Raw genomic sequence first — 15,182 nt, forward strand, 5'->3', positions numbered from 1 at the left:
GAGCCCTTGGCAGGCGGGAGGAGAGAGGAGGCTGCAGCGGGGCGGGGAGGGGGGCAGGGCACGGCGATCGAGCGTGGTGCGCTCTGAGGGACCGTCGTCAAACTCCCAGGTTGGGTTGCGGCGTACAGCTCGCGGCGACCTTGGCTGCCCGGTGGCCGCGCTTGAATGCCAAAAGACGGGAGGTGGGAAGAGGGGTGGGGGGTGGGAGAGGGAAGCGCATGACGCTTGACCTGCGTGGAGTGTTTAGCGAGGCCTGTTGCATGTGCTGAGCGCGGCGAGGGGCCGGGCGCTACGGCTGCTGCCCCGGTTGGGAATTAAGGGCGAGCCCTAGGCGCTGTATGCATGTATGTGTGTGCGTGTGTCCGTGTGTGTATATATACACACACACATACATATATATATATATACACACATACACGCGCGCGCGCGCGCACACACGCACGCAGGCATATATATTAACAACAGGAAAAAAAAAAAAAAAAAGAGCCAGGTCCATTTAAAGTTGCTGGCGGAGAGCTGTTCTCATTGGTTAGGGGGGAGCTGGAGGAGCGGAGACACACACGGTGCGTGCAGCCCTCGCCGCCGCCGCTGCTGCCGCCGGAGCCGCCGCCGCTGCTGGAGTTGTCCCTGCCGCTTTCCCTGCTGCAGCGGCACAAACGTGACTTCCAACGTCCCGATTATTTATCTTCTCCTCCCGGCCCCTTTCCTCCTCCAAGATGTAACTACAGCTCTGACACTAAGGACCTGCAGATCGCTTAGGCGGCTTGAGAAAGAGAAAAGGGGATATCAAGGGCGTCGTTTTTTGTGTTTAGGGGGAAATTTTCCATTATAATGCTTCACTAAAGTGAATTTTTTTTTTGTTTCCTTCGCATTCGTCTTTTTTTTTTTTTTTTTCTTCCGTCCCCCATTTCTCGGATTTATTGCTAGGAGAATCACATTGTGAGGAAAGAAAGTCGGATTACAAGATACCACTACAAACAACCCCCTCCCCCCTGGATTTTTTCGGTATTTTTTTAAATTTTTTTTTTAATTGTCTCGGCTTTAATTCATGAAGCAATTGTCCCCTTTTGCAATCAGAATTTGGATACCAGAATGAGCAAAGAAAGACCCAAGAGGAATATAATTCAAAAGAAATACGTAAGTAGCCATAACATATATCGTTTGACTCCCAGTTTTAGGAAATGGCAGTGAATGTCAAGTTTATAGCTAATCTTGCAGCTCTAAGGCTTTGGGAACAAATGTGATGCTGAATTTGATTTTTCTGTGGTGTGGTGGGGGAGTTTCAGAGGCCCCTTTTAACGAGGAAGCCTGCTATCCAGTTCGGTTATAAAACCAGATTTGTGTAGCGATTCCTCTAGTGAATAAATGTATTGACCTCAAATGACACAATCATAATCTAGTTTTAGATGAAACGCGGGGAGCTCAGGGGGCTGTCCGCGATAATGTCACCGAACTGCATTTTCAGGCGGTTTTCTTAATTCTGTGCTTTTGCATGCTAAAAGAGGTTTGTTGTTGTTTTTTGGGTTGGTGTGGCTTTTCGGCTTTTTTTTTTTTTTTTTTTTTTTTTTTTGATGATACATGTGTGTCCATCCCTGTCTGGTGAAGCGGCGGCGGTGGTTGTTGGAAGCCCTTTAAGTTGAAACCGAGTGTCTGGTTATGGCGAGCTGGTTTCTCGCAGTACCACATCCCATCTCCTGTGTGCGATCCTCGGCCGCTCTGCCTTGCGATAGATACCGGAGCAGCCGGGGATCGCCTTACGGGCAGCGCGTTCCTCGGGATTGACTGTAATAATGAGGAAAATGGCTCGCTTCTGTTTGAAAAATAATTCATTATGATGGCTCGAAAATTTGGGCTAATCCAGCGCAGCCTGAGCTGTATTTCTGCCTTGCTTTATTCAGCCGCTTAACCAATCCCTTGTAATTGTCTAATCCTTTGAACATATAGATGTGGATGGGTAGTTGGATTTTTGTTCGTGCTCCAGTTACGTTTTGATTGGCACAGGGCAGTTTTTCCTTACGTTTGGAAAAGCGGAGGGGATTATCCATATATGCAGTAGAGCGGATAATGATTTTTATCTCCCTGTTAAAAAAAAAAAAAAAAAAAAGAACAGTATTTTGGGGGGCGGGTGTGGGGGGAGAAATAGAAATCCTCGGTTTTGGGCGTGTTTGATGCGAGGCTTTAAAAGTTGTAGTTTATATCGCGTCTTGTCGTCTGCGCCGATTTCTTTCAGCGGAGGGGTGTTCCTTGGCAGGGAGGGTGACCTTCGGGACACTTTGCCTGGGTATTCTATAGATTTGGTAAAAACTGCAGTTGACTCCAGCTGACTGCCGCTATCGATTGCCCGCCCCGCTGCAACGCTGCCCGGGGGAGGTGGTGGAACGATGTGTGTGTGGTTTTGGGGATGAAGGGGGGCGGGGGGGGGGGCTGCGCGCTATTTCGGAGCTGTCCCTCTCCTCCTTTCCAGCCCCCCGCACCCCCCTAAATTTCCGAATTAAAATACATCCGCATTGCAGAGGAGAGGGGAGCCCGGGGCCGGCGAGTTTAAAGTATGGCATCGAAACGGGAACGGCGGGTGGAAAGTCTGGCGAAACACGCGAGGCGTCCACGTTTCCCAGGCAGGCAGACAAAAGCGGGGCGGGGGGAAGGAAACCGCGGTGTTAATAATTAAAGGAGGGGGGGGAGAGGAAAAGGGGAGAGAGATCACCCCAAAGCTCAGCTCTCCCCGGGCTCGCCAGGGCAAACAATGCGGCGCCGCTCCCGCACCGCCGGGCAGGGGCCGAGAGCACGGCTCCCGGGGGAAGAAGGCAAGAGGGACGAGGGCGGACAATGTGCCGTGGTGCTCCCCCGCTCACAACTTCGTGGCGGCGCTTTTATTTAACCCTTCCTCTCCCCCCCCCCCCCCGTCCTCTTTCCCCCCCGCCTCCTCCCCATTTTTGTTTTTGGCAGGGGGCGGCGGTGCCGGCGGGGCGCGCTGGCGGCGGCGGCGGCAGCAACAGGTTGCCGGGGCTGTGACGGAGCCCGCGGGCCGCCGGCCACGCCGCCGCCCGGCCAGGTTCGCCCCGCTCCCCGTGACGTCACAAAGGGACGGGCCTGCGCGCCGCGGAATCTTCGGCGCCCCCCCAGCACTTCGCCCCCCTCCGCCCCCGTGACGTCAGAGCCGAGGCGGGGCGGGGGCGGGAGGAGCCCCCGGGGCAGCGCTCGGCGGCGCCGCGGGGGAGGGAGGGCTAGAGGGGAGGGGGCGGCCCGGGCCAGGTGAGCAGGTGTGGGGCCGCCCTGCCGCCTCCGGGGTGGGAGGAGAGTGCTGGTCACGTCGCCTCGTGGTGACACGCGTGGTGGCACGTCTCCTGCCCGTGACCTTCGGGCGCTACGGCAGCCCGGCGGAGCGCGCCGCCGCCTCCTCCTCCTCACTGGTGCCAGCACAAGCTTCGCCTGCACCCGGAACAAGGGTCCCGGTGTCGGGCCCTGCTCCCCACCCTGGGCCCCTGGTACCCCCAGCCCGGAGGTGGTGGTCCGCCGTGAGGAGCCAGGGCACAGCCGCCCGCCCGCCCCCCGCCGCACGGGCATCAGGTGGTGCTTCGTGACCCCGCTCCTCTCATGCCACTGCGAGTTGTCACAGAATCACAGAACGGTTTTAGTTGGAAGGGGACCTTGAAGATCACCTAGTTCCAACCCTCCTGCCGTGGGCAGGGACACCTTCCATGAGACCAGGTTGCTCAGAGCCCCATCCAACCTGGGCTTAATTAACCTGGCCTTGTATCAGGAGCGGAGCCTGTTCAGGCTGCTGCCGCCGCCGGTTTTTTCTTTTCAGCATTTGCGAAATGAATTCTGTAAACAAGAAGGTGGTGAGAACAATGGAGTAAAGCCTCCGTGTTGTAGGCTGCCGTCGTGGAGCTTGGCTCCCTGCTCCCTAAGTGCTCTCAACTGAAAGTTGTCTTAAACTTAGGGAGCGTTATCTTTTGAGATTGGTAACCCAGGAATGAGGAAATCCGTGTATACTTCTTTTTTTTCCTGTGGTTTAAAAACGCTATCACTTAATTTTTAAAAGATCCATGGCTGACTCATATAACTCTTTCTTCTCACTTTACCCTCCTCCTTCTCAAACATCTTTACGTATCAAATATTGCCTTTTGGCTCCAGCCTCAGAAAACTGACAGCTTTGTAAAGCATCCGCTGAGAAGCCAGACTGCGTTCAGTATGCGCTTGGAATTAATAGTTCTTGACTCAAAAGCTTTGAAGTCTTGAACGTAATTTCACAGGTGCATTTTTTCTGACCGTTTTTGTGATGCCGAATAGCAGATCTTCTGTTGTTGCTGTCTTAGGTCTCAGAGTATCAGACCTGGATTACTGCCTTAAAATACCTGCACAGTTTTGCCACGGTAGCAGATGGCGAAGTATAATTAAGGAGTAATGTCACTACTGTCACCTCGTGTGATTTGTTTCCTTGTCCTTGCAGAAGTAAAAGTGCTGTAGTCTGCCATGAGGTGACACGCTTCACCTACGGATGGCCTGGTAAGCCCCTCAGACAGAGGGCCAGCAAGGCCCGGCCAGGATTAGCATGCTGCAGACATCTGAGAGCTCCTGTGCCTGCTGCAGCCTTTGAAACAATACTCCCTGTTTGGGTGTGCTGATGTGGGCTCGGGGAGTTTGGGGCGGGGGGATGGTGACTCTGCAGCACCACCACCTTCTTCGGCATCAGGGGTGTTTGTACGGGAGCCTGACCGTGGGCACTCCAGGGCTTCAGCCGGACCCGCCTGCCCTGCTTTTTTTCTTGTGCGAGTTTGTTAATTTCTGTCCTCCAGCCCCAAAACCGATGACAGGCTCTAAGTTTGACCACTTCCTACAAGAAATAATGTAAATAGGTTGCTCGCAGCAGAGACAGTATTCAGTGTACATTGCATCTTACTGCACATCACCTTTTGGGGCTTTCTTCTGTTGGGTCTCTTTCACACTTGCAGTAGCAATTCCAGCAGTATAGCACACTCGAGTCTTACTTTCTTTTCAGTGTATGTAAAACTTATGGATGCTAGCTGCACTCAAGAGCCGCATTTGGGTTCCTCTTAACCTCCTCCTGGTCTCTTGAGACTACAGTATTATGTTGTAAGTGACTATAGGATGGTACATAACTGTAAACTAGTAATTAAAATACTTTTTTCTTTAAATGAATATTTTGCTATCAACAGATGCTTTGCCCTGAGATGCTAATGGACTCCTGCTCACTCTCATGGTCTGCAAGCCCAGAGTGTGTGTAATATGCTGCCCAGAGCGAATTACAGTGAATGAAGGCCCCTGTGAAGAGTTTCTAGTATTCATTAAGCATTTTCACCTTCTCTTGTGAGGCCTACTAAGCCAGCATTAGAAACATATTATGCTTTCCTTTTCTGTAGCTAATGTTATGCATATGCTAAAGTGTGGTATAAATGTCAGCTGATTCTGAAAGGCAGTAGTATTCCCTCCATTTTATTGTTTGATGAAAAAGAAAGAAGTCTAAATTACTTGCCTGAAGCTACATGCTGTAACAGCAGCAGAGTTGGAACTAATCTGTATTTCTGCTGCCTTCTCCAATATTCTATCCTGTAGCTTACAGGCTCTTGCTACAAGGCATGGCATCTGCTTTATAAGGGACTACTTTACGCAGTTCCAACTTTCCTCAAGATTTTCCCCCTCCCTATTTCAGATCTAGACTGTTAGATTAACATTATACTTTTAACATAATAAAAGAGGCATTTCGGTATGGATACTTATATTTTTTTTAAAGAGATGATCATACCCTGCAGCTGATAGAGACCAGTTGATACTGTGATGACTCAGCTGTGGGAGTATTACATAAAGTAGGTCAATTTTTAAATCTTGTAGTCTGAAGCTAAAGAGAATCCACGTTAAAAATTATTGTTTTGTTTATGCACATTACTGTTATTTCCTGGTTTGCACGTAAGTGAAAGTTCTTGAGGGGTGGGGAAATGCTTTTGGGGGTTGATTTGGGGTTTGTTTTTGCCCATTTTTGTTGTATGGTGACTGAATTCAATCAACTTGACGGAGGGGAAAGACCAGCTGCTTTCATTTCTAAAGTTTCCAGTTTGCAGCAGTCAAGTGAAAGGAAGGCTTTAAAGGCAATTTTAAAGTAGGGAAAGGAAAAGCAGAGACACGTTTATTATTTTTTATTGCAAGCACCCAGCTTTTGTGTGATCTAGCAGATGTGGAATTTGCAGAGGAATACATGCTTCTTCGAAATCCAAATTTGCATTTAAAACATTCTGGTTTCCCCCCTTAGTCCTTTGCATGGCTTTCTTCCCAACTATAAATGTAAACCAAGTGTAAATGATGCATTGTTTGCCTTAGTGGGCAGACAGTCTGAAAACAATAGTGCTGATGGATTTGACTGCCTCTGTGTAAGATTAACTAACGGGACATTAAAATTCAAGTCTATTAATGCAAATTTCAGTGTTGCCAAACCTGAACTTCCCTTAAGTGTTTCCTGGTGCTGATGGCCCTAAATGTCCCTACCCCACAGGCCAAAACTTCAGCTAAGAGTTTTTAACCTCTTGTTAGGACTTTAGAGGAAAGGGTAAAATACCTGGAGTTTAATGTCCAAATGAATGATGGGGCATGGTAGGCATAGACTTTTTATACTTAACTACCATTTTTTATTTAAAGCATTTTTAAGCGGTAGGAAGCCATCAGGAAACTTAAAATCTGCAAATCGCTTGTAAAATTCAGGTCTACTATGTGAGGAGTACTTGGTACCGAAATTCAGATACAGGAAATAGTATGATTGCCAAAATGTATTTGGTGTTCTCTTAGATCCTTGTGGGGTTGGTTGTTTTGCTGGCTCATTACTTGTGGGAATATTGGATGCAATCCTTCTTGGTTTTTAACAGGCAGGTTTTATTTGGGAGCTCTTGGTTTTCATTTGGAGGGGTGGGTTTATTTCAGTCAGTCACAAAAACGTTTCCTCAATGAAGCAGTAGGTAGAAGGTTTAAAACCATTTGCTGTTTCACTTGCTCGGGTTTCACACTTTCCCTTGTGTAATGACATCCTGTTCTGAAGTTGTTCCTTCAGTAATCTGACAGAGGCCTGGTATTTCCAGTGGTGGGCTGTGGGAAAGGAACAAACCCTTTAATTATAGCAGTGAGGTCTTGTTTGAAAATATGCTAGTTCTCCTCCCCTCTGTGTGTCCTGTCTTTCTGTCTGACTCTTCCCTATGCAGATGAGGGATCTGAAGCTGTAAAATGCTGCTCAGGTTGCTCTGCAAGGGTGGCCGTGATCAGTGGCAGAGCTGAGTGGTGGCTGGGACCATTGCCATGCCAAACGCTGTGTCTCGAGGCTCGGGATCACGGCTCCCTGGTTTGCAAGCAGACGGATGCTGGGAGTGCACCCCATCTGCTCCTGTGCCAAGTTTATTGGCTTAATTTATGCTGCTGCAGGAAGCTGTTTGGAGTGACCAGCCTGGCTGAGCACGGAAGCAGGGAAAAAGGCCCAGGTGGAAATCATCATTCCATTGGTACACATAGGGGAGATGTAAAGCTGCTTCAGCATTTCGGCAGCAAATGTCTCATCCTGGACTGACGTGTCACAAACAATATCCCCTATTTTTATCTGGTGCACAAAAACCTCCTTTTATCGGGCATAAAAATTGGATTGTGTGATTAAAAATAGACACTGGAAACAAAATGAGAAAGCTAAACTAAGGTCTCTATATACTTTCTGCATCTAGGTCAGGCCTGTGGAGCCAGAGTAGTTTCTGGTCAGGTTCAGTTTAGTGCCTGTAGGAATGCTGCAGACGAAATCGGACATTTTGACACTGCTAAAATCAGTTCAGCAGAAATGTGATGATGCCCCCAGAAGAGTTCATAATTGTATCGCTTGAGGGGCATGATTTAATCCTTTCTAAATGTCTCTCCTCTGTAATCGGCTTTGTCTTTTCTGTGTGGCTTCTTGCCATCTTTTCTGCCAGGTTCTTCCTTGATTTGCTCTGTAAAAAAGGCAGCCTTGGATCTGTGACTGAGAAGAAATGCAAATAATAAGAAGTTGAGAAACTGTGGCCTGCTGCTGTACTCCAGGAAGGTTTGTGGTATTTGAGTCCCTGTGCTCTGCTTTCAGTTCTTTAAGCTTGCCTTGCTGGTCTGACAACTTTTGGATGACGTGATAGTTGCTGGAGATTAGCGTATTTTGGCACACACATACTATGATGACTGGCTAACGATATTTACAGCATTCAAAAATAAACCATGGGAGCTCATTCTGACATAATCTACTAATCTTAGTTTTGCACTTTGATACTGTGTTGTCTGAGCCAAGTTAGGATAACTATATATTGCAAGCAATTCATTTTTAGCTTTGCTTGCAGATGAGTGTTGAAGCAATGCATGCTTTTCAATTAAAAATGATGGGAGTGAATTTGGAGAAATTATCAGCTCTTTCAACTATATGTTTATTCCGTGCCTATTTTTGAAACAGTTTTATGTGAGTGGGTAGAGATACATGCTTCACAATATTTCTGGATTTGTTGTGTACTGGCATTTTGATGAGGTTATTTTTTTCCTTCGCTGCCCACAAGATCAGCATGGTCTTCTCTGCCCTTTCCCACATTTGTATGTTATGGGAAGGACTTTCTTTTCTCTTTGAGGATTATGCTTTATTCTTTTTCTGGTTTAGAAAATTTATTAATGCTTTGGGTAAGCTTTAGTCTTGTGCTAGGCATCTTGCTAGTCATGCTTCATTTTGGGGAGTCCAGCCAAGAGAGTAAGCTTTTGAGGCTCCTCAGTGACAGGAATTCAGTTTCCCCTGGACCTTGACAGCTCCATTTAAGCAGCTAAATAACAGTTTTCTAGCTACGTGTTTGAATGGCCTGCATGTTTAAGAGTTGCAGTGAGGAACTTGGCGATGTAAAGCCTGCGAATCAAGTCAATGGCAATGTACAAATATTTTTCAGGTTGCTACTATTAAAGTGGACAGAAACCATGAGTCTTGGACAAGAGTCTGTTCAGTGTCTCACTCTTTGAGATGCTTATCATTATTTTCATTAGTTGTTATATTTAGCATATAGTTTCCTGTGCTGTTCTAAAACTGGGAGTCTTTATGCCCACAAAGTACGTAGTGTAGAAATTGCATTTAGATTTTTCAGATGCTGCAGGGTACCACCATATGTTTATAGCTTTTTCTCTTTTTATAAGGTGTACCCATTAGGCAGACTGAGGGTGACTTAGAGAAGGTATGTTTCCTTCTTTCTCACCTTTTTTTATTTTATGGATATTACTTTCAGCCACTTTGTCCTGCAGTTCTTTTTTGTACATCAAAGTTGTAAGCCAGATCTCTCAGCTGCAGCCTGCATGTTAAAACTCCCAAACCACAAAATTCCAACCCTGCACATATGCCAGATGAATTAACTTCTTAACTCCAGCTGAAAAAAACCCCAAAAACCCAACCTGCTTTTGTTTTGATTTGAGCCCTACAAAACTTGGTTCAGACTTTTGAGTTCATAAAAAAAACAAGTGAAAAGAAGGTCTTCTGTTATTGTTTTTTAAGTTGACTGATAACTAAGCTGGTGTTGCATGTGGTTCCTTTTTGGGTGGTGTTCCAAGTGACCAGTCTTAATTTGACTGTATTTCACATAAGGATGACACCTGAGATGTGGTTTTCTGATTGATAGTCACTTTTTTACCCCCTCTTGAAGTGTAGTGATGATGATAATTCTCATGGCCTGTTGCCACCTTGCAGACTGGTAAAAGCTTTTCAGATTTAAGAGCAGAAGGACTGCCTTCATGTTACAATCTTGCTTGGGTGTAGTACAGCTTTTAATAAATTATTAGAAGAAATACTACTCCAGCTAACTTCTGCTTTATAGCAACAACTGAAAGGGACATTCTCTGGTCTCAGAAAGCCAATGTTCATTTTTTTGTTGTAGTTATTCATCTTATAATGGGGACATAGTAATATCACTTCGTAAGACAGGCAACTTCATGTTACTTAAAGGCTGGACTTAGGGCATGTTATGGTAACTGTAACTTGTGAATTATTTATAATTTGGAAGAAATAATGGTTATCCTAATGGCAAATAATTTTGAATCAGCTTTTTTTCCCCCCCCCAAATCTGTGAAGCCTTGAACTGGTAAAAACAACAAAATAAGAAGTAGCTGTCAAGAGAAGCTGTCCTGTTCTACTCTCCTCTTTTTCCTAACCAATGGTTGAAATGTCCTGTGTATAGCTTATGCATTTTGCCCTCAGTAACGGTGTTGTGAATGCGGAGACCAGTGAGGCGCCTAGTGCTGTGTTTCTGTGATTGCTCTAAGCCTGCACTGCACTGGAAGAAGTGGTTCAGCCTTCCCTCTGGCTGCCTGTTCCCCTTCCTTTCTGCAGGCTGATGTGTGCCAGGTGGTAACTCCCACCGTAGGCTGGGGACGTTGCAGGTTAGAACTGAATTGACAAAATGTGGTTGATTTTTAATGTGGATTCATTTAATATTGCAGTTTGTGATGTAGCTGGAAAAATACTTGGTCCCAGGAAAGTGTTAAGGGACACCCAGTGAAGTGGCAAGGGAGGGGTAGGGTTGCGTCTGTTAGCAACAGAGTGAGTTTAAATGGGCTGTGAAATTATGACTAAATAGGAGTCAAGATACATGTTTTATTTCGTAGCTAGCAAAATTAGCTGTCCTTGTCTGTTCTAAGAGTTGTTCGGATTTAGGTTTTGCTGTACTGCCTTACTGCTGGAAGCATGGTGAATATTAAATAACATTGAAACGAAGTTAGGCCTCACAGGTGAAAATGAAGCTAAAGGTGTTTGTGCCTGTGGTGATGGCAGTGCCATAATTGTTTCCAAAGTGCTAAAATCAGTTCAAATAGAATTTAAAATGTACTACTGTTACATGTTCTGCTTGCTTAGGTAGGATTTGAACAATTTTATACTTCAATGAGAGAAATAAAAAGAGGAAGAAAAGAAAATTAAGATAGCTGTGCTACTGAAGGCTAAGTTCCACTCTGAATGTGGTAGTAGAACTGTAACTCTTTTAGTTCAACAGCCACACATACCCATCCCATATGCAAGAACTCCACTGTGGAAGTGAAGCCAGTGTACTGTTCTATTTTCTACTTCTTAGGATAAGGACCTGCGTACATAAGGGAAGTTCGTCCAGAAATTTCCCATGGCTCTATTTGTTTTATTTTGTACCACTGAATAATAAGTTCAGATAGCTTCTCTTGTTAAAACTATTCATGTCTATTGAATGTGCACATGAACTGAAGTGCTGATGTATTTTTACCCCAGGTTCCCAAGTAGTCTGAGAAGGCCAAACCATGTCAAATCAAAAAGCTACAAAAACCAAGGCTTCCTTTAATTATAGGAACAGCAGGATGTGGCATGACATGCCTTTTTCTCACCATTGAAGCCAGCAGTGGTGACCCTGTGAATCATTCCTTCATGGTATGGTGCTTTGGCCAAAGAGCTGCATGTGAAATAGGGTCACTGAAATTATCAGACTTAAAGAGTAGTTATTCCCAGGCTGGTTTTTCTTCCACCTTCTCATGTTTAAATGGTCTGGTTTCAGTGCAAGCCTGCAGGACTTTTTAGTGGCAGAGTTAAGGGAGTAGCGAGGCACAAGGACCTCTTCGGCTTTGCTGTGGATTAAAAAGACATGGAATTGGCACCCTCAGTTTCAATCCAGCAAGGCACTGGAGCACGTGCCTGTCTCAAATGTACGAATACTCTTACTGACGTCAATTGAAGTACTTGGAGCTTATGAGTTAAGCACATGCCGAAGTGCTTTTCAGGGCTTGAGATTTTGCCATTCCTGTGTTAGAGTGTGTGCAAGTATTTGCAGGCAGGAATGTTAGTTTGCTGAGAGGGTGATAGCCATTTAATGGTTTTAATGGCTTTACTAAATGCCTGGTTTTGTTTTTTTTTTTTTCTCCTGAAACATTTTCTTTTTTCTATTTTTTTTAAGCCTCTTAATATTTTATTTAAAAGTAATAACTGCTATTTTTCTTGCCTGACTCTTCATTATAGTGTGCACGGTATATAAAAATGCCAGTGCTATGCACACTTATATGCATATGTGCATAGTACTGGCATTTTTACAATTCACTCCACTCTCCCTTCTCGTCTTCCACTGCTATGCTTTTCTCTCTCATTTCTGTGTATTTCTGACTGAGCTCCCCTATCCACTTTGTCCCTGTCTGAGGAAATTAGCTCTTACAAAGTTACTGCCGTCTCTTTGCAAGAAAGTGAAATGAACTGTTGTTGCAGTATTATTTTCTTTTCCTGAAGGCCAGGTGGGGAGATGAGGCAAGGTTCATGCAGCTCGTTTGGGGGCCCAGCTCTGTAGGAATCACTTTGGAACAGGAGGGATTGTGCTGTTGGTACTTGTGTCTCAAGCCCGTGGGCAGAATTTGAGTGTTGGTTATAGAAAATACTGGCTGTGTGTTTATGTTTTGCAAGGTGTTCAACAAACTGTTAATGCACAAATACTGTGGAGGAAAGTAGAACGTGGCCCTGCTCATTCTCTTTTATAGTCCTTTTATGAACTTTTGGGAAATCAAATCCTGCTGATGTGAGCATTCAGGTAAAGCTAATTTTATATTTCGCATACATTAAAGGCTTTTATTTATAAGCCATTAATATTCGTACTTTTTCAGTCAAGAGCAGCATTTGTGACGCGACTGACCAATCATAAAAACTACCACATAGCTTCTGTTATTGAAAGGGGCTCTGTAATCTTCGTTTGAGTATGATTTTCCAAAATAACTAATGATGGTCAGATTTCTTCCAGCCTGGGTGACAGACCAGGTATAATGATTTCTGGACCCTGTTGCATTGGAGAGCAGTAATACAATTTTCAGGAGAAATATGCTGAGAAAAGTATGGTCTCTTAAAGTCTTCTGGGTAATATAATTTCTTTATCTCATACTTAGTATTTCATTATCATACTACTTGAGCTGGCTCCTGTGAAAGCTTGTTATCTATCATGCAGAAGAAGGAAATGTGTTTACGATGTAAATAATTATGTGTGTCTCCATACCCCACACCCCCCCAGCATATTTTCTTATATACTTGTTGATTCCTTTTCCTTTCTTGGTGTAATTTTATGCCTGTTACTCTTGCAGTCAGGGATGCAGTGAGATTAATTCTCTGTAGGCATTTTGGAATTTACTGGTTCTCTAATTTGGATGGAGGAAAGTGAAGGGGTAAACTATTATTTTCTTTTCTTTATGTTTACTTTGCTCAGATCCTGCCAGTGGTGAGCCTGTTGTTTTTTCCCCCTGCAGACTGCCCATCTCTTAAGACATTATAACCACTGCTGTCCTCATGCCCGATGGCTCGTCAGGCCATTCCTGCTAGCCTATGCCTCCTGGCCCAGATGGGACCAGAAGCAACATTCCTACACGCATGCCTGTCTGTATGTGTCCTGCTTTCCTCTCTGCTGCATCGAGTTGACCACAGAGATTTTTTTTTTTTTTTTTCTTTTTGGAACTTTTTTTTCTGGGTATGCCTTGCCTTTGTCTCTTACTTTTCTTTCCCTCCTTTTTGTGTCCGTGTTCACTTTGCATAACCACGAGTAGGTGGTACTGACTGACTGAAGGACTGCCTGGTTTTTAGCAGTCTCAGAATCTGTCTCCTTCTCTTCAGAGGTGCTTCAAATCTTTGTCAGTTTATTGCCTGCACTCTACAAGCAGACTGCAGCTTCATCTGGGGCTTTGTTAAGAGCAGGAATGTGCTCAGCTCTGGAGAGCTAACTTGCCCTCCAGCAGAGTTTGTGAAACCAAGGTTAGTATTATGTGAGAAAAACAGCCACGATATTTATCCATGGTTGGAGTCCTGCTCATGTGAAGGATGGCTTGCCCTGAGTTCTTGGGAAGGTCCTACCCTGTCTTTAGCCATTTTGGTGGTATTTTTGCTGCTTTTACTTGTGTGCTCTCCCCTCAGCATTGTGTTGTGGTCATGTCTTCAGAAGGTCAGCTACGGCTTGTCTGATGGACATGATAGTGTAGGAGGGATATGCTTCTTCATCTTTTACAGTGGAAGAATATATACAAGCACACTACGCTGTTGCCTTTGGAAGAAGACTTTGAAGGTGTCTGTTCAGTCATGCTTTTGAAGGTGTTTTGAAATTGCTCCCAACTATCCTCTGCATAGGTGATTTATCACCATTCTTCTGTTCTCATGGAGCAGTAAATAGCATCTCGGCTGAAAGGTTATCCTTTCTTCTTAAAAGACTTCATGGTGCTGTACTGCTTCTTCCTTAATTTTGTACTCTCCTAATGTCCAGGTATTTCTTCCCCACAAGAGAAGACCCAGTATTTTAGTCAGGAACCCACGTGTTACAGAGCTGAAGCAACACAATGTGGCACTTCGCTTTGAAAGGTCATTCCTCTGTGGAAGAATGCCATTAAGATAGTTTCAGCTGGTTTCCAAATTTCCAATCCATTGACTTTCTCAGTGATTAAATCATTTTCAATAAAAGCAAGGATCTCCAGATGATCTGGGGGATTTAATACATAGTTTAATTTCAACATATGTGAATAATCTTAAGCCTGTGCATAAACTAGTCTAGTTAAGGAGAACAAAATAATAGGTGATCTCTTGAGGCAATCCTTTGAAACAAGAAGTAATATCTTATAAATTTTTAAGTATTTAAGAAGGAAGATTGAATAGCTGTCGTTATTTGAGACAAAGACTGTAAGAACAATGCTAATACTGGCTGACTGATGTACTGTTCAGCTTAGAAAGTAGGACAACATCTAGTAAGGGAAATCTTGGTTATAGTGAACTTCTTATCAGGGCTCCTAATCCTGTCATAGATAAGAGAATATAAAACTGTCAAAAACCAGGGTTTTAAATCTGCATCTCTCAGGTTGCTGTAATTTGTGTGGCTTTTTTTTTTTCCTTTTTGTAAATTGGTTTGATTGTCTGTTCACGCAGGAAGTCCCTAGAGAGAAACAAAGAGAATTTCCACAATGATGCAGCCTTTAGGTTCTTGAGGGTGCAAGTGTCTGCTCTCTGGGTTACCCATCTCAAAATTGCGTCTTCTTACATTGATGCATTTCATACTTGGTTCATGCCACAGCATGAGAAAGTTCTCTGGAGCAAAGTGTAATGCTATACAGCCTCATTTCATATATTTTTCCAGATCCTGGCATGTCTAATGTCTATCGAAGTAAACTTGCAGAGCTATGGTGTTGGCAAGGTTGGTAAT

The 15,182-nt window shown here is 44.7% G+C and overlaps 1 protein-coding gene across 1 annotated transcript in view; it reads left to right on the plus strand.

The window, feature by feature from the left end:
• The first annotated feature begins 474 nt into the window (after nt 1–474).
• The window catches only part of JARID2 (jumonji and AT-rich interaction domain containing 2), a 211,910-nt gene continuing 197,202 nt past the window's right edge, over nt 475–15,182 (plus strand). Inside the window, exon 1 of the mRNA XM_069008035.1 lies at nt 475–1,137. Within this exon, the coding sequence (XP_068864136.1) occupies nt 1,093–1,137 (45 nt within the window). The 5' untranslated portion in view covers nt 475–1,092. The remainder of the gene's footprint in view (nt 1,138–15,182) is intronic.

Source organism: Aphelocoma coerulescens, chromosome 2 (genome assembly GCF_041296385.1).
Source record: "Aphelocoma coerulescens isolate FSJ_1873_10779 chromosome 2, UR_Acoe_1.0, whole genome shotgun sequence".
Lineage (NCBI taxonomy): Eukaryota > Metazoa > Chordata > Aves > Passeriformes > Corvidae > Aphelocoma > Aphelocoma coerulescens.